Source organism: Lepisma saccharinum, unplaced genomic scaffold (assembly GCF_977018435.1).
Source record: "Lepisma saccharinum unplaced genomic scaffold, izLepSacc3.1 HAP1_SCAFFOLD_771, whole genome shotgun sequence".
NCBI lineage: Eukaryota > Metazoa > Arthropoda > Insecta > Zygentoma > Lepismatidae > Lepisma > Lepisma saccharinum.
The window spans coordinates 30,332-51,755 of record NW_028143434.1 but is presented as its reverse complement, the minus strand read 5'-3'; the positions used below and the strand labels follow the sequence as shown (position 1 = coordinate 51,755).

The following is a 21,424-nucleotide window of genomic DNA, read 5'->3' as shown; positions in this document are numbered from 1 at the left end:
TATTATTGGCTTTGAGATGTAAGTATTAATACTAGGAAGGGATGTGAAAGAACGAGTGGTGCTTGATGCAAGGAGACTTGAGCTGTACGTATTAGCCTATACATTGTAATCGCAACAGAGGAAAGAGGAGTTTACAGGATTCTTGTTGGGAAACCTGATGGTAAGAGACCTGTAGGAAGGCCAAGACGAAGATGGAGGGACAACGTTGAGATAGACCTAAAGGAGTCGGTAGGGATGGAAAAGACTATATAGATCTTGCTCAAGATAGGGACGGATGGAAGGCCTGTGTTGCTGCAGCCATGAACCTTCGGGTTTAAGAAGGCTAGAGAGTTAGTTAGTTAGTTAGTTAGTTAGTTAGTTAGTTATTTGCAACAGCCAATGGAAATGCTCCATGAAAAGCTTTCGTGTAAAAGTACTATCTGTTATAAGATTTTTGGAAGCATTTACGTAGCATTTATGCAAGCAAAAATATTAAAGGAAATGCTTTCTTATAAATCCGGCCTAAAGCGAGAGAGTTCTCCGACAAAGATATCACCAGCGTCAGAAATCCAATGGAGGTTAATGGCACAACTGGACACGTGGTAATGCACAATGAAGTTTCCGGAACGACCACCCACAGATTGCTAAGCACCTTGGGCGACTTTGCTCCGGTAGAGCGATGTTACCTCTACAGCCTTTAATTCGCAGCTGGTTTTGTTGACACTCATTGAGCCACACGCCCCCTAAGACGATTCGGGGACAGAAAGAGCCAGAAATAGCCGTGAAGATCAGCAGCCAGCTGAAAATGCAATCAGTATAGAGTATTGCATTGGACTACATTCGCTCGCTCGTAATTGTTCGAGGCCCCTACCCTCGAGCGTATATAATGGAATATACAATCATGGAGATGTAAAATATCCACCTTGGTAGTTTCAGCCCACAATCATCTATTTCATTTTCATATTACACTGTAATGGTAAAATAGATTAAATTACATTTTAACATGGAGATAATGACTATGTTTACTTACGTTTCAATTTCACAGCGTCTTTCATCTCAGCATCCATATTTGAGGCCCCACTAGCACATACAAATTACGGTTACACGTGAACTACTGGGCTTCGAGCGTATACAGCTTGTTTTGCCTGTTCGAGCGTTATTCGCTCGAACGAAGAAACTCTCAATTCCGCTTGCCATCTAGCGTCGTCCGTGCGAACTATTTGGCACTCGAGCGAAATCTTCATTTCCGAGAAAAGGTGCTTCAAAGTTTCGAAGCTTAACAAGCACACCTCATGAAGCGAAGATATTGTCCGACTGTCAAGTGGCCCTGTTGTAACGAAACAGTTTCAAGTGGAAAAGGTTCTGGGATCGATTTCAGTTCGATTGTCCCACTTTCTTTATTATTAACTCGAGAAACTATTTTTCCATTTATTTTAATAATTTGTTAAAATATTGATTTGTTTCCTCCTCTCGGCTTCTACACTTCTCGTACCTATTAACAGTGCTGCAGAATTTGGCAACGTAGGAACGTGCGAACAATGTAAGCAGCTGATTGCATCCCGCACTCTCCCTCCGCTCTCCTGCGGTTGAATATTCAACAACAGGGATATTCTTATCTTGTTCAAGCTGTACGCGAGCTTTGAAATTTTATGCGCCGTCTGTGGCCTTCTCATTCTTCCTATTTCTCTTTTTCTAATTTCTCTTTTTCTTCCTATTCCTCCTTCTACCTATTTCTCTTCTTCCTATTTCTCTTTATCCAATTTCTCTTTTTCCTTTTTCTCCTTCCTTCTCTTTCTCTTCGTTCTCTTTCTTTCTCTCTTCCCTTTCTCTTTCTTCCTAATTCTCTATTTTCCCATATCTCTTTCTTCCTATTTATCTTTTCCACCTTCTCTTTCTTCTTTTTATCTTTTTCTCTTTGTCCTTCTTTCTATTTCTCTTTTTCCTCTTTCTCTTTCTCTTTCCTTCTCTTTCTCTTTCTTCCTATTTATCTTTTCCACCTTCTCTTTCTTCCAATTTCTCTTTTTTCTTCTTTGTCCTTCTTCCTATTTCTCTTTTGCCTCTTTGTCCTTCTTCCTATTTCTCTTTCCTCCACTTTCTATTTTTCCTCTTTCTCTTTCTTCCTATTTCTCCTCTTCCTCTTTCTCTTCCGCTCTATTTCTATTTCTCTGTTTCTCTATCTCTTCTACCCGTCTCTTTTCCTCTATCATTTGTGTGAGTGATTCTTGCTTTACTTTAAATGATTGTGGACAATTTGAGTGGACAGGTTAAAAATGGATATCCCTTCCCAAACCCGTTGGCGACACCCTTGCATGGAGGTTGTTCTCAACCTCATTATAAAAAGATTGAAGCGTAAACTTATGTAACTTTCTCTTCCTTTCAGGGTGCAATTATCACTACAGTCTCTTACTAATCACCCCTAATTAGATTTAATGAACAGAACTTTCTGGTAATATCCTTTTAAGAGCAGCTTGTAATTAAACAAAAAAGAAGCAACTCGTTTCTTCTTTCTCCTCTAAAAAGCGAAAATATCGGCGACGGAAAATTGCGTCCACAACACCTACGAAAGATGATATGCCAAGCAGTAATTAAAGGATTACTTTAGTGATGGAAGGCGGTAAAAGGTTTATTAAAACTAATTCCTAGAAAGTCTTGGCCGTTTTTAGGCGTTTCTAGAGTGTTCAGTAGTTGTTTTTCCTGCCTTGGTTATTCCATTGTTGTTTTATTGGAGGTTTCATTGTTAAACCTGATCGCTCGCGCGGGACGGTAGAAAATTAATTGGAAGATTCAGCAGTAGTTTAGCTGGCCTCTATTGGAGAACACGTTAGAATAAGTTATAGTTTCTAAGTTTTTACTTTATATCTATGCACAAAAAGGGTAATCGATTTATTGATTGGCTTTATTTTACTTCGCTTTTGTGTCACTTTTGGCTAATTGCGAAGATGGAGATGAGTAATGATGAAATTGATGAATGGACGCTTACAAACATCTAAGCCCAGGCCGGGATTCGAACTCAGGACCCCTGGCGTCGTAGACTTAAGAGAAAGAGAAATGTGATATTTAAACACACGAGAGAAACAGAACATGACATAGAGTGGGATGAGGCTAAGCAGATAGGAAGGGAGAAGAGAATACTAGTGAGACAATGGAAGGAGGCCAAGAAAATAGAGAAGAAAGGTGAAGAAGACACAATGAACTGGAATGGGGGACTGAAGATAAACAAAGAATGGAAGAAGGTGTTAGAAAGAGTGCAAAGGACGAGAGAGAAAGAGGAGAGAAGGAAGAAGAATGAAGGAAAAAGAGCGTGAGATAAAGAGTCCAACCACATTCCCGATGGAAGAAAATGTTTAGCCTTTTAGGTGAAAGTACAGTTGACAAGGGAAATCCACCTGCTAGAATGTTCCAGAACAACTTTCTAATAGTCTGGAGGGGGGTAATTTTTGTGTGTGTATATACAGGGTGTTTCTAAAGGTCGTTTACAACGCTTGGGAGGTGATTCCTCACACGAAAACAAGCAAGAAGTCTAAGTTCCATTTTTACGACTGAGGCTTCGTTTCTGAGATAGGAGCCTCGCAAAAGGTGACAAAGTGAACGTCACACCTGACTGGGACGAATACTATAACAGATAGAGAGGCGGTTCCAAGGGAATCATAAAGGAATCGTATGTGCTCAGTCCGGAAGTCACTATGAAAAGTTCACTGCACACATGCGCAATGGAGTCCTCAAAGGAATTGGGGATTTCCAGCAAGAACAGTGCATGGAAAGGGTATGTAACGCAGCAAGAAGGACCGTGACAATGAGAAATGCGTTCAAGACAACACATCCCGACCTCAAACATCAAAACATGAGCACGGAACACAAAATTCGAAAAGTTGAGAACGGTTGCATACACCAGTTACACGCGAGGAATGAACGAATCATGTCATGTGGCATACGAGAGACACATTACTCCACCAGGAGGGAAAGAAAAGCACAATATCAAATGATTGCGACAACGTATATTTTTACACGCGACAACTACGTAATATCCCCCCCCCCCCTTTGTGTGGTGAAAGTGACATCTTCAGTTGGTGTACAGTGACACGGACTGTCTGTGCATAAGACATTGTAGCATTTGCTGTTTGTTGTGTGTGTGTGTGGGGGGATATTAGACAAATTAGACACCTAAAGTTATTAATATCGACATATTTTTCATTATGTTTCCTGTTTAGACACTCGAAAAGCAGTTATCTTCGAAATAGGCAAAATCAGTCACTATAAAAATTCATGAATTCCTCTCAGAAATGGCCTGAAAGTGTTTTTATACGTAAAATCTTACTTTTTCTGGCAAAGGAACAAAACAGGACAAATCCTGAGCCTACTTATGACGTATATTATAGCATACAATAATAAAGCAAATCTCTGAATTCAACTCACTAGCCTGCACAAGGGGTTGGAATTGTAAAGGTGTATAGCAGCAGTTCTAGTTGGCGGTATATACGATAAAATATTTCGTAATTTTCAATTTAACCTTTCCTTTAGATGATGTTCGAAGACAGAATTGATAATCAGGGGACATTTTAAGGGGCGTTTGTATTCGGCACTGTGTTTTTTTCTGTGATATTTTCTGCTTTCATTTGAAAATTTTGATTTTCTCAAGATTTCTGAAGGGGCTGCTGCCCTATCATCCCCCACTGCGTACGCCAGTGGTTCAACCCACCCAATGTTTCTCAGAAGCTGACGCTACTGGAGACACCCCATTTTACAAAAGATCCTTAGCATTACTGATGGCTTGAACCGTCCTGTCCTTTGTTATAATTACTCAATTCAACGGTTGACCCCATTCAATTCTATTGTTGGCTACGTTTGACCAATTAACAACTTCCAACATATAACAACATATAACACATGCGGAAAGCTGGAGTCGTACCTTTCTCGCAATTTTATGTCTTGCAATTCTTGTACTTGACGTCGGTTCCTTTCTTACAAGTTAGTTTCTTTATTGTGGCCTTGGTCCTTCTCTTCTGGCGCTGTCCAAATGCAAGATATTAACTGGTTGTACTTGCTGTCCTTTTGCTTTGTATATTTTAATGATAAACTCCCATTGTGTTCTCATCTCCCATTGTTGACTCCAGCCGTAACATCTTTATACAAGAAGACTAATGACATGAGATAAAGCCTCCATTCTGTTACGGAGTCTCTCACAGGATTACTCAACAATGGTCGTTGCTTAGCGACGTGGAGATGCTTGAGATACTGTGTCTGGACGTGACGATGTTGGTTTTATTGTTGGTTACCTTGGTTACCTTGTTAGGTAATGAAGGAATTAAATTTTGTAATCATCGTGATCTTTAGCCGATCTTGGTTATGTGCGGAAGTTTTGGTAGTTGTAAGTTGTCCCGTGCTGGTTTCTGAAAAATTTATCTGCAAATCTGACAGGGCGATATAAATATGGTAATTCTGATACAAGGCATTTAGTAAGAAGTTGGTTACCAGTAGCAAAACCTAGCTTCCTTTCGTGTGAAATGTTTCATTTCTGTCATATTTAGGTCCTGGTTTCGTGGTTCGTTAAGCTAACCACTCCGCCACAGAGTTTGGTGGATTTTGGCATGTTCCTCCGAACAGCCAAGAGGGGTTTATAAGCAAGACACTGGTGGATTTTGTCAAGTTCTGACAAAAGTCAAGAAAAAGTTTATAAACTGAATGATTTTGTCAAGTTCCGACGCAGAATTAAACAATATTCTGATGAACTCTTGTCTCAAGTTCCAACGAACAGTCGAGAAGAGGTTGGCAAGCAAGACTGATTAACTTCGTAAAGTTCCGCCGAATAATCAATCAGCTTTACAAACAAGACTGGTGATTTTGTCAAGTTCCGTGGAACAGTCAATCAGCTTTACTAACAAGACTGATGATTTTGTCAAGTTTCGTGGAACAGTCAATCAGCTTTATAAGCAAGACTAGTGATTTTGTCAGGTTCCGTGGAACAGCAATAAGCTTTACAAACAAGACTGGTGATTTTGTCAAGTTCCGTGGAACAGTCAATCAGCTTTATAAACAACACTGGTGATTTTGTAAACTTTCGTGGAAAAGTCAATCAGCTTTATAAACAAGACCGCTGATTTTGTCAAGTTCCGTGGAACAGTCAATCAGCTTTACTAACAAGACTGATGATTTTGTCAAGTTTCGTGGAACAGTCAATCAGCTTTATAAGCAAGACTAGTGATTTTGTCAGGTTCCGTGGAACAGCAATAAGCTTTACAAACAAGACTGGTGATTTTGTCAAGTTCCGTGGAACAGTCAATCAGCTTTATAAACAACACTGGTGATTTTGTAAACTTTCGTGGAAAAGTCAATCAGCTTTATAAACAAGACCGCTGATTTTGTCAAGTTCCGTGGAACAGTCAATCAGCTTTATAAACATGACTGGTGATTTTGTCAAGTTCCGTGGAACAGTCAATCAGCTTTTTAAACAAGACTGGTGATTTTGTCAAGTTCCATGGAACAGTCAATCAACTTTATAAACAAGACTGGTGATTTTGTCAAGTTCCGTGGAACAGTCAATCAGCTTTATAAACAAGACTGGTGATTTTGTCAAGTTCCGTGGAACAGTCAATCAGCTTCATAAACAAGACTGGTGATTTTGTCAAGTTTCGTGGAACAGCAATAAGCTGTTTTTAAGCAAGATCTTTCATACTTACCTTCTACTTTATAAGCTGTGCTTTCCCACTTTGTTTTTGTAATAAACAATATTATTTTTTTGTGTGTGTGTGTGTGTCTGTGTGTGTGTGTGTGTTATCCATGAGCGACTTCCAAGCATCGTGATCCACCTTCTGTTTACTTCACGATTCGGTTGTGCTCATCCCGTGCAAATTTGTGGAATTGTGGTCGATAATTAACTGGATCGTGGATCCTCAATTATGTGTTCACGAACCGAACAAAATATCAGGCTGCAGGGGTTGCAAAAACATGTGTTTACGTACTACGATCCTCGAATGCTGACTTTCTCCCATGAGAGAGGTGGTACGTTACCTGCTTTCTTTAAAATAACAGAAAGATAGAGCTGCGTTTACTGTTTGTACTTTCCGTATATGCTCCAAAGGCAGTATTCGAAATTAAGCTGAGGGGGGAAGGAAGTCTGAAAATCCCCCCTGCTAGTACTGAATCCCCCCACATTTTACATTTCAGAATTTATTCACAACTAGTTGTTTTCTTAATTTTATAGTGAGGAACATTTCTTGTATTTGTAATTTTTCTTTCACTAAATATGACAAAAATATGCCTTTTAGGTCCTTTGGACCACAATATGACCTGAAGCTAAAGTATGGTAAAAATCGTATGTTTTTATGTGACCAATAAATCCTGGACCATCGTGTTGAAAGAAGCAATAAACATGTATAAACAAAAGATAAACACAATAATCGCTAGAAATATATTTCAATTCATATAAAACCGTTAGAGAAAGTTATTAGCAACAATAAACACGTGTAAATGGAACATGAGCATTATCGGACAGCAACAATGAACTGTTTCTGTGTTTCGGTAGGGAGTTTTAAATGACATATTAAAAATATGTTTTGAACATCATTTTTATTAAGTACTTTTTGCTGCTTTAATTTAAAAGAAGTATGACTGTTTCACTATTGATGGTTTACAAAAATAAATATATTTGCATTACATATATTTATAATTTAAATATATATATAAAAAATTGTTATTGTGCGAGATTCATCCTGTAGTACATATTCTGTTTGGCTGTTATCTTCGTCGCCCAAACGTGTGCCCTCCCCTGCCACCTCCTGGTGCACCATAACTTGTACTGACACCACCATGACCACCTCCTGGCCGTGGCGGCCCATAACTGGTACTCACACCACCACCACCTGGCCGTGGCGGCCCGTACCCAGTATTCACACCACCACCACCTGGTCGTGGTGGCCCATAACCGGTATTCACACCACCACCTGGTCTTGGTGGCCCGTACCCAGTGTTCACACCAGAGGATGGTGCTCCATAGCCAGTGGATGGCGGGCGGTGGCTGGGAGGGCGGTAGCTCGAGCCACCACCACCAAATCCTGACGAACCGCCAAACCCTGATGTGCCGCCAAAGCCTGAAGAACCGCCAAATCCTGAGGAGCCGCCAAAGCCTGAAGAACCTCCAAATCCTGAAGAACCGCCAAAACCAGAAGAACCGCCAAATCCGGTTCCAGGACTTCCGAATCCAGAGCTTCCAAAACCTCCGCCAGGGGGTTCTCCAAAGCCTCCACTTCCAGGCCTCCCAAAGCCTCCAGCTCCAGGCCTTCCAGAACCTCCCCCGCCGTGACCACCACCACCTCCAAAGCTTTGCCTGCCGTAACGTCCACCCCTGAATGTATGAAGAACAGTCTTGCTGTAAAGTCCTCCTTGCGAACCCATTCCTCCGGCGATTTCATTCAAGCTTGACCCGTCGAAACCTAAGACTCCATTCCCATATCTTCCTCTGTTGGGCCTAGGGAATCCTCCAGTGCTCGGGGGGCTGTAGCCACCTCCTCCCCCTTGACCTCCTGGGAAGTGCCCACCGCCATGGCTTCCGTGCCCACCGCTGCCACCATGAACTGAGTACGAATCGCCTTCCGCTCCATTGATACCGTGACCTCCTGCGTGGCCAACATCGGTGTCCGCTTGAGAAAACCGAGTACAGACAGCTGTCAGAAACAGCACAACCTGTTGATGGAGAAAAACTCTGTAATAAGTCAAGACAGATTCCATTTCTTGTACACTCACCGGCAATTAAAATCTTGATCCTAAAATACTCGGTTCCCTGCAAGGCGTTGTATACTTCGATAAGTGGCTTTTAATAGCAAATGTTCAATGGCAACTTCCACCACTGCCGTAGAATTAGGCAGCACACATGACGCCTTGCATGGAAGCGAGTATATCAGGATCTAGGTGTCCGATTTTTATTGCCGGTGAGTGTACATAGCGGGAGAACATATAATTTCTAATATTCTCACATATCCATCAGCTTATCTATACATGCAGAGCAGTTGTATTTTAATTAATGAAGATTAATCATAACAAGCTTAAAATAAATCCAAAAGAAGATTGTGCATGGAGCCGTGGAAATATTAATTGTGGATTACAAATAAATAAATAAAAAATATACATCATATTTTGGAATTTTGGAAATAAGATTAGAAAGGTTCATTAATGATTGGAAGGAAATCTGAATTAAATTTTGGAAATTTAAAATAAGAGTGTGTATGTAGTCTTAGAAATGTTCATTTATGTCGCTCCAGTCGAATCTAGACATGTTTCCATTTGCAAATAGGGAGTTCAACATCTGTGAGTGCATAAATTATCTGTGACTTGCACAAGATTAGAATGTTCGAGAATTAATCTGAATTTCTTAAAAACAACAAAATTAATAATTATGTAAACGCTCTTGACATTGAAAAAAATATTAGAAAGGTATGTTATTTACAACTTTGACAACTTGATTTTAATATTGTAAAAATCTAAACTGCATGATGTAATTATGTAAATCCATAGATACATGTAAATATCGACCAAGTTTCCTTGGCATTTTGTAAACAACCATTTAGTATAAAAAGGAACCCAATTTCTGTATATTTGAGCTACAGTATGTAACATTCTTATTCGTAAACACGCATTTTCAAAGAAAATGCTTTAATATCTGAAAGGAAATACACTCTTTTGAAATTGTTTCTTTACAACTCAATAACTAATATCATTAGGAACATAAAATCTTACCCAAATTCTGTATAACCAATGACAATAATAAATTAAATGAAACTGAAAGAGAAACATGCCATTTTTTGTACAACTTTTCTATTCGTACACTTAATAACATAAAATAAAAAAAGGATATTCAGAGCAAATTGACTGACAGTTCTAATACTTTGATGCGTTTCCTTTGGCTTTAATTACTGCTTGACACCTGTTCTTCATAGAATTAACCAGTTTCCGACATGTTTCAGAGCTTATTTTATTCCACTCGGCTTGCACAACAGTTTTCAACTCTTGTTTGGACTTGACGCCTGCTTTATGGACTCGCCTCTTCAAAATTGCCCATAAATGCTCAATGGGATTTAAGTCTGGACTTTGAGCTGGTGTTTGTAGTAGTTTGGGCACATTCCATATTAGCCAATTCATGTTAACTCGCGCCTTATGCTTACTGTCATTGTCTTGGAATCTGTAGATAGGCGGCATGTCCATTTTTTGGGCACTCTGCTTTACATTGTTCTTCAATATGTCCAAATAGACATATGCATCCATGATATCATCAATAAACTGGATGGTACCAACACCTTTGGACGACATACAGCCCCGAATATTAATAACCCACCACCGTGTTTAACTGTTGGAACTGTGTTAATGTGATCATTGTCTTTATTTGATTTTCCCCAGACCCTATTTATCCCATCTGATCCGTATATATTAATCTTGGACTCGTCTGACCATGACACTATCCCAAAATTCCTGGTCCTTGTGGATGTGCTCTTTCGCGAATGAAAGTCTATTCCTGCGATTCACCTTATTTACATACGGCCTCTTTCGTGGTATTCTGCCATGATATCCATGCTTCCACAAGGCACGTCGGACAGTTTGATCGGACATCATCTTGCCAGCAACATTTTCTACTAACGGTCGTAACTGAGGAACACTTAGTCGGGGATTTTCTCGCACTCTTTTTAAAATAAAGCGTTCATCATGTTTATTCAAACGTTTCTCTTTTTGTTTTCTCTGCACATATTGTGTTGAACCTTCCTCTCTAAATTTGTTTACTATGTATTGAACTGTAGAGTGTGATTTATTGACTGTTTGTCCAATTTTTCTTAACGAATAACCTCTAAGGGACAAATTTATAACAACATCCTTCAGATCGGAACTAAGTTCCTTCACTTTGCCCATTTCGAACACGCTGATAGATAGACGATAGACCTACAACAATACCTACGCCAGCATTCCGCTTGACAGGGAGCGCGCCTGCATGTTCAAACTTGTTACGAAGTTGCAAACTGCACGAAATCGCCCGAATAGCGGTGGCGCTGTGTGCGAGGAAGATTGAAACTCTTGCCTGTACGAATAACAATGATGCATGAAACAGCGTGTTTTTCTCTTTTCACACAAATTATATGCTCTGTTTATACACTTTGAACATACATTTTTATTGACATTTGTTAGTGAAACCTTCATTAGCATTAATTTCCAGGTACATATGAAAATGATTATATTTACTAGCAGATACGACATTTTTCCCTCGGAAATTCTATGCGTACGAATAACAATGTTACATACTGTATCTGGGCCTCCCCCATGGCGCAGTGCTGGCGTCATTGCCTTGTAATCAAGGGGTCCCGGGTTCGATACCCGGTGGAGGCACAAGTGGTTCGGATTCCACTTTAAACTGTAGGTCCAGTCCCGATTAACCTTACTGCGCATAAAGTGGACTTAAAACACCAAATCAATCAATCAATCAAACATACTGTATCTTACCCGAGTGCTGGTATCATAAGTCTACCTCGTAGGGAGAACTGCCCGGTCCTTTGTGGACGCTGCAATTTGCTTGAATTAGTTTCTCATAAACCTGCTGTTTCGGCTCTAGTGTTTTGCGATACCAAAAGCAATCGTGGATAATCTTGGAAGTGCTACCCGTTTCAGATTTACCATCAAATCTGCATCAGTTAACTTAAATCCAAGATTGCCAGTGGATAAGTGTTATTGTATACTGTGCATAAACGGAAATAAACAGACTTTACTGGAAGAAAGTTCCATACCCTTTCATTGGTCACCAATGACCAAGTCAGGGCCTGCAATTTAGTTACCCTAATAAGCTAACTGAGAAGTCCGATCCAAGGTAAGTTAGTAACCAGACCTACGTAGGCCCTAGAAGATCAGTGTAGGTGCGTGTCACGTTACAGGTTGGAAAGAAATCTAAATTAAATTTTGGAAATTGAAAAGAAGATTAACGATGAAATCTTGGAAATGTTATTACAGATTGCAAATAATCATCACTTTTGCAAAGGAGTATAAAATATTCTACAATGAAAATTTAACAGTCTGTTAAACGGAACGCATTGTTTTCTATTCCCCCACCAACAATCTTGGCCTCAAAAATACCCCCCACCAAACATTTTCGGGAGGAGAGTTTTTTGTTACAACTAACAAAAGTTAATTTCAAATATACTTTACTAACAATAATATCGAATACATACAGAAATTAGTGTAATCGTGAGTGTTCAATGCTTTTTCTCTCTCAAAAGATCATTAACAAAATTTACATCAATAATAACTACGGAATCTAATTGATTTATATTAACATAAAGCAAAACTTACACATAATAAAACCACTTCAAAATTTATTAACATCTTTAACCAGTTAGTAATGGGCGTAGTTTGCTACTTAATAATATAATATATTTAAAAGTAACAAATTATTATTAATAATAATAATAATAATATATTTTTAATTTAGTAATTTATTTTTACTTTTAATATTATAAACATGTATATCGTATAATTTATATGTATGTTTGTGGGGAGGGGGGGTTGTAGATACATATTGTTGTGCTGATAGTGCAAGTATCCGAGGTTCACGATGTTACATTATGGCTAAAACACGCACAAGCATGATTGTTAGATTGTTACAACCTAATCATGAATCAGCAGAGAATATACTGCCACATTCACAGTAATGTTGCGAACTATTACATGTGTATCCGGTGCGTACATAAACACAGTCGTCGGAGAGTTTGTTTTATTACTATTTATATCCTTTATTTTCAACCATTTTTGCCCCTTGCCACATCATGCCCTGAATATACATTACAATACGTATTACTTACCTTTGGAATTTTGAGTTCTTTCACTTTTATTTTGTCAACTGTTCAGTGTGTCACAGACAACGAGTATCAGAAGGACGAAGTGGATAGACTAAATTGTAGATGCCAACTTGGCAACGAGATTTTTAAATATTTGACATGTAAGTTGAGAAGAAATTCGATATTACCACTTCCATTTTAATTCCTTTATTTCTACCATCTTTCGTATAGTTTGTTCACTTCCTGTTGGGTTACAGAACGTGTTTTCTTTCTTTGTTTGTGGCTGATTGCGGCTATGTCGTTTTTCACATGTGTGTTCCTGGTAACTCTGGTGACAACTCAAATGCAATCAAATGATGTGTGCGGTTGCCAGCATTCAGGCGGGAAAACGGGCTTTTTTTTTGAACGACTGTAGCACCGAAACTACGCACCAACGAGGAAAATGTTACTGAGAAAAGTTGTTTGTTTTGATGTTTTCTATACGTTTCTGTGGTCCGTGCAAACCTCTTAGTGAAAAATGTTAGAGGCGTTTTATATTTTCCATTCACACTTCCAGTTGAAAATATTTCAGCAGAGATTAGAAAAATAAAATCTTCCTGTCGTTTCAAAACTGGAGAGAGTTTTTTCTATATTTTTCTCATATTTTTTTCTTTATCTCTCTCTCTCTCTCTCTAGCCCTCCTCTCTAAGTCACTCTCCTTCTCTCTCTCTCTCTCTCTGTCCTCACCATATCTTCCTTTCCCCCTCCCCCTCTCTATCATTATTTCTTTTTACTCTGTTTCTTTACCTCTTTCTATCTTTCTCTTTCTCTCTCTCTCTCTCTCTCTCTCTCTCCCGAGCTTTTCCTCTCTCCCTTTTTACTTTCTGTCTCCTTCTCTCTCTATTTCTTTCTCCCTCTCTGGTTCTTTATCTCTTTCTCCACCTTTTCTCTATGGTTCTTCATATTTTTCTTTCTCTCTCTCTTTCTTTTTCTATATACAGGGTTATTACAAATGATCTTCCCGATTTCAGACAAATGTAAATCACGTTTATTGAAACTCAGATACAAAAAGAATATATATAAAAGTAAAGAGTTACTCATAAAGTTTTACTTCACATCATTTCACATACGGTTGGTAACACTGCTGCATAATAACTACGAGAGAAAATGGCTGCCGGCGAAGACAGGAAAGCGTGTTGTATGTTAGATTTCCACATCAGTCTGTTATTAGTGTGCAGCGAAATTTCTGTACAAAATTCGGTGCAGATCCACCCAGTGGGCATTCAATTCGTAAATGGTTCTGATTTTAAAGAAAGGGGATGCATCCGTAAGAGAAAGTCAACTGGCCGCTCGTCATTTAAGTAAACGAGGAAACAGTGGAACGGGCCCATGCAAGTTTTACCAAAAGGGCTCACATTGAACACTTGTGAGGTCATGAAATATAACTTTATGAGTTACTCTTTGCATTGATGTAACCCTTTTGTATCTTGAGTTTTATTAAACGTGATTTACATGTGTCTGAAATCGGGAAGATCATTTGTAATAACCCTGTATATCTCTCTCTTTTTCTCTTTCACACACACAGACTGCAGTACACACCCGCAACAACACAAACACGGATCACACCATACTTACAGAAAAGCGTCCCATGTTCCTTGAAGTCTTCATGCTATTCCATTCTCGTTTGAATGACAATGCACTTGCGCCATGTACTTATATGCATCCACACAAACCGCCGTTTCATAACAGACGAAATCCGGCATATTGTCTATTAGTGTCGGAAGGAAGTGAAAGTGTATTCACGACGACAGAAGAAACGGGTGTCACCGCCGGAGACATAATTATCTAATTTAAGGCCAAGAGCTTCGGAAGAGCGACTGCCTCGGTCGGTTGCACATCGGCGACCTCGCCAGATAACACACTTGTAAATATTACAGGGGATTCTGTTCCAGAAGCTTGCTGCGTCCTTCCAAGGTCTTCTTGCTGCATTGACGATCGGTGTCTTTGCATTCAGCTGCATTTCAGGTTGCACGAAAATTTTGGGTGTGCTGGCAACCTTGATTTGGAGGGCAAAAGCTTTGCAGCTTTTCATACCTGAAAGATTTGATTGATACTTCAATGTTTTAGTCAAGGTGAGGATGAAAGGGAAATTAATATTTGGAATTATTTTGACCTTTGCACAGTTTTCTCGAATGATGGGTGCTGCGTATGTTTATCTGTGAATTTAATATGGCTGTGGTTGATTTTTACTAATCGCGAAGATGAAAATGTGTGATCACGCGATGGAATTCATGAAGGGAAAATCACAAAGAAAACCCAGTCCAGGATTCGAACTCAGGACTCCTGGCATCGTAGCTTAGAATATTGTAGAATAGTTTGTTTTTATATTAAGGAATATTTGATTTGTTGTTTTAAGTCCACTTTATGCACAGATAGGCTAATCGGGACTTGGCCTACAGTTTAAAGTGCGATCCGAACTACTGTACAATGTGCTTCCACCGGGTATCGAACCCGAGACTCCTTGATTAAAACGCGAGGACGTTACCACTACGTTATCGGGGTGGACCCTGTTTGTATATTATTGTGTTTCGGAGTGCCGAGTTGGTCCAGTCGGTATGTTTACCTCCGTGACTGAGTGGTTAGCACAGCGCGCTACAACGCCAGATTTCCGGGTTCGAATCCCGGTTAAGACATGGATGTTTGCGTTCGTCTGTCCTGAATGAAAAGAGGTTTAAGATTAATTGATATTAGTATGATGTGTGGGGAAGGCTGCCGCTTAAGGGTTTCCCATTAGAAAAAAAAGTGGTTAGCGCAGAGTGCTACGATGCAAAGGGTCGTGGGTTCGAATCCTAGATAAGAATTGGGTGTTCACCTTGTTCATGATTAGAACTTGGTAGAAAAGTTTAAAAATATAATAAGCGAAATAAAGTTAACAAAACAGCGGACCAAGATACCCAGGTTCCATTCTCGGGATGTGTGATTTCAAGTAGGATATTTTTTACGTTGATAATATTACTTCCATCGCTTGAAAGTAACTATGTTACTCTTAGCCTACAGCTACTTACGTTTAAAAATAACTAGTTCCAGTTAGAATAATTACAAAAGTAACTATTAGCTGTAACTGCTTTGCAAGTAGCTAGTTATATCCAAATACTGCTAGGAAATGATCTTTACTAGTTAGATATCGGGATCCAGAAATATCATTGCAAGGGAACTTCACTTTAAGTATACGAGACCATAGCAGCTTTAAAACTAAGTTCGAAGAAATTTATAAGGACATTTATGAACAAGAAATGCACAAAAAACTGCATTGAAAACTTTAGGCCAATGCTTTTTAATTTTGTTTCAAAAACACTTTTTCAAAATAATACTATATTGTGGAGGTTAAAGTGAAAACTGGACCTTACATGAAAATGTTATTTTTTATGTTATTTTCCACTGTTTTTACATTCCAATGTAAAATTGCTAAAGCTCTATTTGGAATTCTCTGGTAAATAAATAAAATAAGAAGTCTGAAAAAGTGTGGCTTGTGTATTGGCACGTGCGAATGTCGGAATTATGACGTCATAAATAGTGTACTGAATTATTTAAAATGTGCATTTAAGATCCACTAACAGGTAAAAAATGATCGCGGTCTCTACGTAAAGAGTAGTCTGGAAAAGGAGAGGATAGTCTTTACATAAGGCTTCTTCATATTTATGGTACAGAAACCTAAAATATAGCAGTCCATTTTTCTCTTTTTTAGCCATACATGTTATTTTTCTCAGCACTAACTTGTCTCATTTCACTTCTTTATATTTAAAAACGAATAAATCAATTTTTGAGCATCATTATTCGTAAAAAGTGAAGACACACGAAGGTAAATACTTAATGAAAGTGAAAGTAAGGATGCAGAGACATCTCTTGAGTGTTTTTTATATCTTGGAAAACTAGAAGTAGGAAAAAAATGGATATTTGTTATAAATATGAACCGATCGATTGATTTGGTTTATTTTACTTCGCTTTTCTGGAAGTTTTGGCTAATCACGAAGATGAAGATGAGTGATGATTTGATGAAATTAACTAAGGGACACTCACAAAGAACACTCATGCCCTTGCAATCGCAGATAAAGTCGAAAAATCGCCACAGAAGAAGTTTTAGTTCTTGTTCAGTAATGAACGAATGATTTTAGTTCTTGTTCAGTAATGAACGAATGATTTTAGTTCTTGTTCAGTAATGAACGAATGATTTAGTTTTAAAGATTGAGTTAGGGTGTTATAAATAGACATCTTTTATTTGCTTGTTGTCCTCACTTTGGCTTTAGCTCGTATTGTGTGATGAGTATAGCTTGGCTTTGTATGTAATTACATATCCTTTCTGGATACACACCTTGAACAGGAAAATGTCAACGAATTATATAACTGACATGATTTTGCATAAGTTTTGTTACATATTTTTACCTATTTGCCAGGATATTACATATTTTACATATTTGCTAATTTACTTTACATAGAACAACATATTTCTGTAATGTTTTCCTATCTTGACCATTTTTCCTATATTTTCTATCTCTGAAACATGATGAAGAAAATTTGTAGCTGATGTGATGCTACATATTCTAATCAATGAGATGATTAGTGCTTACGGCCACCTAAAATTGACTGGCTAGTCAAAAGACAGGCTGAAGACAAAAATGAAAGAAAATGGGAACTGTTATTTATCGAAAGAAGCTTTTCTGATTATATATTTTCATTTCGCTTTTAGATTCAGGCAAAGCATCTAGAAACTTGGCATCGGTTGACAAGAAAGCTACTTTCCTGTATGTAACTCGCTACATACAGGAAAGCAGCTTTCTTGCCCACTGATGCCAAGTTTCTATCTATGTATATGTTCCCATGTACAAAAAGTACAAAAGTAGCTATGTATTTTCATTCGATTGTTCTTAAATGCTTATTTTTACAATTTGTTTCGAAAATTACAAAGAGTTCTCTTACATATTTACATATTCTAGGTACAATAATTTGCGAAGGTTTTTTTTGGGGACGTTTTTCGTTGCTATGGTGACGAACAATAACAATCTATGAGAATAGACAGTGCAATAGAGACAAGAATGAGCCACATCTTGCATTGTTTTATCTATAATAACTAAACATTACAGAGATAATATCTTCGCCTTCGTGATATCTTCAAACAATGAACTAATTGAAATCATATACTTTGCGAGGTGATCGTGCATGGTGATATTACTGATAAAAAGGCGATGATGATATAAACAATGATAATAATTGTTGACAACAATGATCATGGCACAGAAGATAATACCTATACTTAGCCTAGGTCCCCCACATTTCGTGAATTTCTGTCTCGGTGCTTGCTCTTGGTCTCGCCTGTTGATAATTATTTACCTCCCGGTGAAAGTAAACGCCTCAGACAGTTGTTGCGTCACAGCTCTCGTTCGAAAGGCGGGGCAGCGATACGCAACGAAGAAAGCCGTGTGAGAATCAAGGTTAGCTGCCAAACAAATTTCACCAAGCTTCGTTTGGGGTGATGGCGTGTTAAAGCAGGAAAAATGGAGCAGGTGAAATAGAGACCCTCTGTCCTCTAGGTGTAAATTCGATGGATATCGCAATTTCAAAGATCAAAGGTAAAGAAATGTACGACTTAACGATAAAGCAACGTATGTGCAGCTATACTTATATAACAAATATATTACTTTTCTTCCTTGTAAATTTTAACCAGCTAGATCTTTTTTTAAGCAACTGGCAGTTCTTGTATAAAACATGATAATTTTTAAAGAAATTAAATTCTACTTAAAACACGAAGTAACCTGTAACTACAAATAGCAATTTGCAATAGATTTTTATTTTCGTATAAAACTTTCTCAGAACTGCGCCATCTGTCCTTAACAAATACTACTAACCTTAAAATAAATATAGAAAACCATTGAGTGGAATAAATATTGTCTTATCAATATTAACACATGCTCAGTAACACAATAGTCGACAAAATATATTGTTGTCTGGTGAACTAATTTCAACAGAAATGAAACCAATTACCCCTATAGTAAACGAATGTAAGGAATCCGATTTTCATGAGTCTACCACTCTCTGACCTGTAGGTTCGCCGCCATATTGAAAAATGGCGGCCAAAATTCACCTTGAATAGTAAAAAAAAATATCTCGGAAACGGTGCATTGTATAGTTAAGATAACCAAAATGAAAGGGCAGAAAATTTGCTAAATTATAGGTTTTGTTTGAGAGAGTTTTCATAAACCTTAATTGAATCACAAAGCTTCAAACATTTTCTTTATTTTTTAGAATTAGCGTAAAAGTTGGTTTCCGACAAAAATAACAGAAAATATGTAAGAAACTATGCAATTTATGTCGTAAGGTCACTGGACAAATTCATAGCTCATGATTTTCTCTAGAGAATGTTTTTTGTTTCGTACCTTTAGAATCAGGGGTTGAGGAGATATGTAGTTTAATGCAGAGTCATGTGTTTCCCCTAAATTTACGTGTTCCATTTCTTATGGTATTAGTTAGAACATTATTTTTTTCGGCAGAGTTTCGTTCACTTGTGTTTGTTACGTGTTGCTTTTGTTGTTTAAAAATGTTTGCACACAGTAGCAGCGATTAGGTGCCTAAACTGAGGAGGAGGGGTAAGTACGGTTTACTTTCTACTTAACTGCAATTAGAGAGAATCATATTGAAAATGGAACTAGGGCAGATGATTTTGGGTCAAATCCACTGGTAGACAAGGCTTAGCATTAAGAGACCATAGTGTGGGGGGAAAGTGTGTGTTGGGGGGGGATAACTGCTCCCCAAGGCCCCCACCCCTAATCGCCGCCACTGTCAATGTATTGAACTAACGTGATACGGTAAAATACGGTTGTAAACCGGTCCATTACAGAATCTTTCGTAGATACCTGGTGATAATAATTTCCTGTACGTACACACGTGCAATTGTAGCACAGGTGTTGACCCTGATGCAGCAAAAGGAGAACATATGCGTAACTGATTGAAGATGTAAACCCCATACGCTAGGCTTGAATGAAATTCCGAAGAATGTGGAGCATCCTAATGCATTGCAGCCACAGAGTACCAGTATCATGTTATCTTTCAGAGTTGAAAAAAATGTAGATAAAGATTTTTCAGCACCTCAGACCTTGAACTTACAATAGCGTCTACTTCTGAATTGAGCTGGCCAAGGATAATTGAACATATCTCAGAAATATGTTCATTTGCAATATGCGCTTCGCTTCTTCGGGTGCGTGAAGAGTGCTGCATAAAATATAGGGGCAGTTGGTTTCATTTCTGTTGCAATTAGTTCCTCAAAAAATTGCATAAATTTCCTCGACTACAACGTCACTGTTGACAATCACGACACACGATCTGCATACAACAAGACCAGTGATGTGCGTTTACGCGTAAACAACGATAATCTACATTCTACACGTAGACTATTTTATACACGTACATGACGTAATCTATGTAAACAACATGGCAAAAGGTGATAACTTAGCTAAGGGCGCTGCGGAAGTAAAACAAAATTATACTGCGTATCAGTTGCTGATATGTGAGGAGAACTTTTCATACGCTTTCTTCCAAATTCGAACAATTTCTCACCTACAAAAAAAATAATATAGGAAATTTTCTAATATTTTATTGGAGAAATACTAATTTTGCCTCACGACTGCCATCTGTTGTTCTTTTTTGCATACTATTTATTATCTTCCATAGTTGATGATAGAAGAGAAGAGACATTTTGTTGTAAATAGTATTATTTTCAGTTCGTTAGGAACCAATATAGTTGAAAATGTCACTTTCCTTTCATGAAAGTCTTGAAAATTAATTTTAATGCACTTTTTCGATTGTGTACGTAGTCTATGTAAACTACAATCCAATGTAATCTACGCGTAGATTACGTGTAGACAACGCATGTAGACGTAATCTTATAATGTACGGCACATCACTGAACAAGACTAAGATATTGTCTCATCATAAACTTAGCATCATCTCCTATATTCTGGGATATTCCACGAAAAATAGTTCAACTCCATGTAAATAACAAAATGTATTAATCTGCATAGAATGTTACTATTGTTTTTAATTTAATTCAGGTTTAAATGCTTGTGAATGCATATAATTTGCATATTTCACCAACAAAAAATATTAGAATATGTAGCGTAGGTATGTGATGCGTTGCGGATACGAAGGGCTAACTCAACAAACGTACATTGTGAGGGAAATGCGTTTCAAGTTGTCAGGCACAGTGCGAACTCCACAAAAACCTGGTAACAGTAGATCGGAATGTTTCATGCGTGATTTCCAAAGTTTTTTTTGTGGAGTTCGCACTGTGCCTGACAACTTGAAACGCATTTCCCTCACAATGTACGTTTGTTGAGTTCGCCCTTCGTATCCGCAACACCTCATATGCTTCACAGACAATAAAGTCAAACTTTGCTACATTTTTAAAGCGTCACACACATAAAATGTTTCGTTAATGATTTTCATGCTTTCAGGCTATGTCGTCATCATCTTCAAGTGTTTCTTTCTTGCTTTTTAGCAGACACCATTTACTTCATAATTCTAAGAAATCAGTTCATTATGAATATTTTAATCCAATCTCATTCTGTGTGAATGCCACGCACTGACGCACGTAATCATGAAGTGCCCTATCTGTTGTCTTC

The 21,424-nt window shown here is 38.1% G+C and overlaps 1 protein-coding gene across 1 annotated transcript; it reads right to left on the bottom strand.

Annotated features, from left to right (window-relative positions):
- Positions 1-7,710: 7,710 nt before the first annotated feature.
- On the bottom strand, positions 7,711-14,449 carry LOC145983315 (uncharacterized). The gene is made up of 2 exons (XM_083116460.1): positions 14,391-14,449; positions 7,711-8,655 (listed from the first exon to the last, which is right to left on the bottom strand). Exons 1-2 carry the CDS (start codon positions 14,421-14,423, stop codon positions 7,711-7,713), a joined length of 978 nt encoding a protein of 325 aa, XP_082972586.1. The 5' UTR covers positions 14,424-14,449.
- Between the last annotated feature and the right edge of the window lie 6,975 nt (positions 14,450-21,424).

Bases quoted from the DNA above. Each gene is read 5' to 3' on its own strand.
- LOC145983315 (XM_083116460.1), bottom strand. From the start codon at position 14,423: ATGAAGACTTCAAGGAACATGGGACGCTTTTCT. The intron at 8,656-14,390 runs GTAAGTATGGTG...CTCCATCAACAG, and splicing joins GGAACATGGGACGCTTTTCT to GTTGTGCTGTTTCTGACAGC.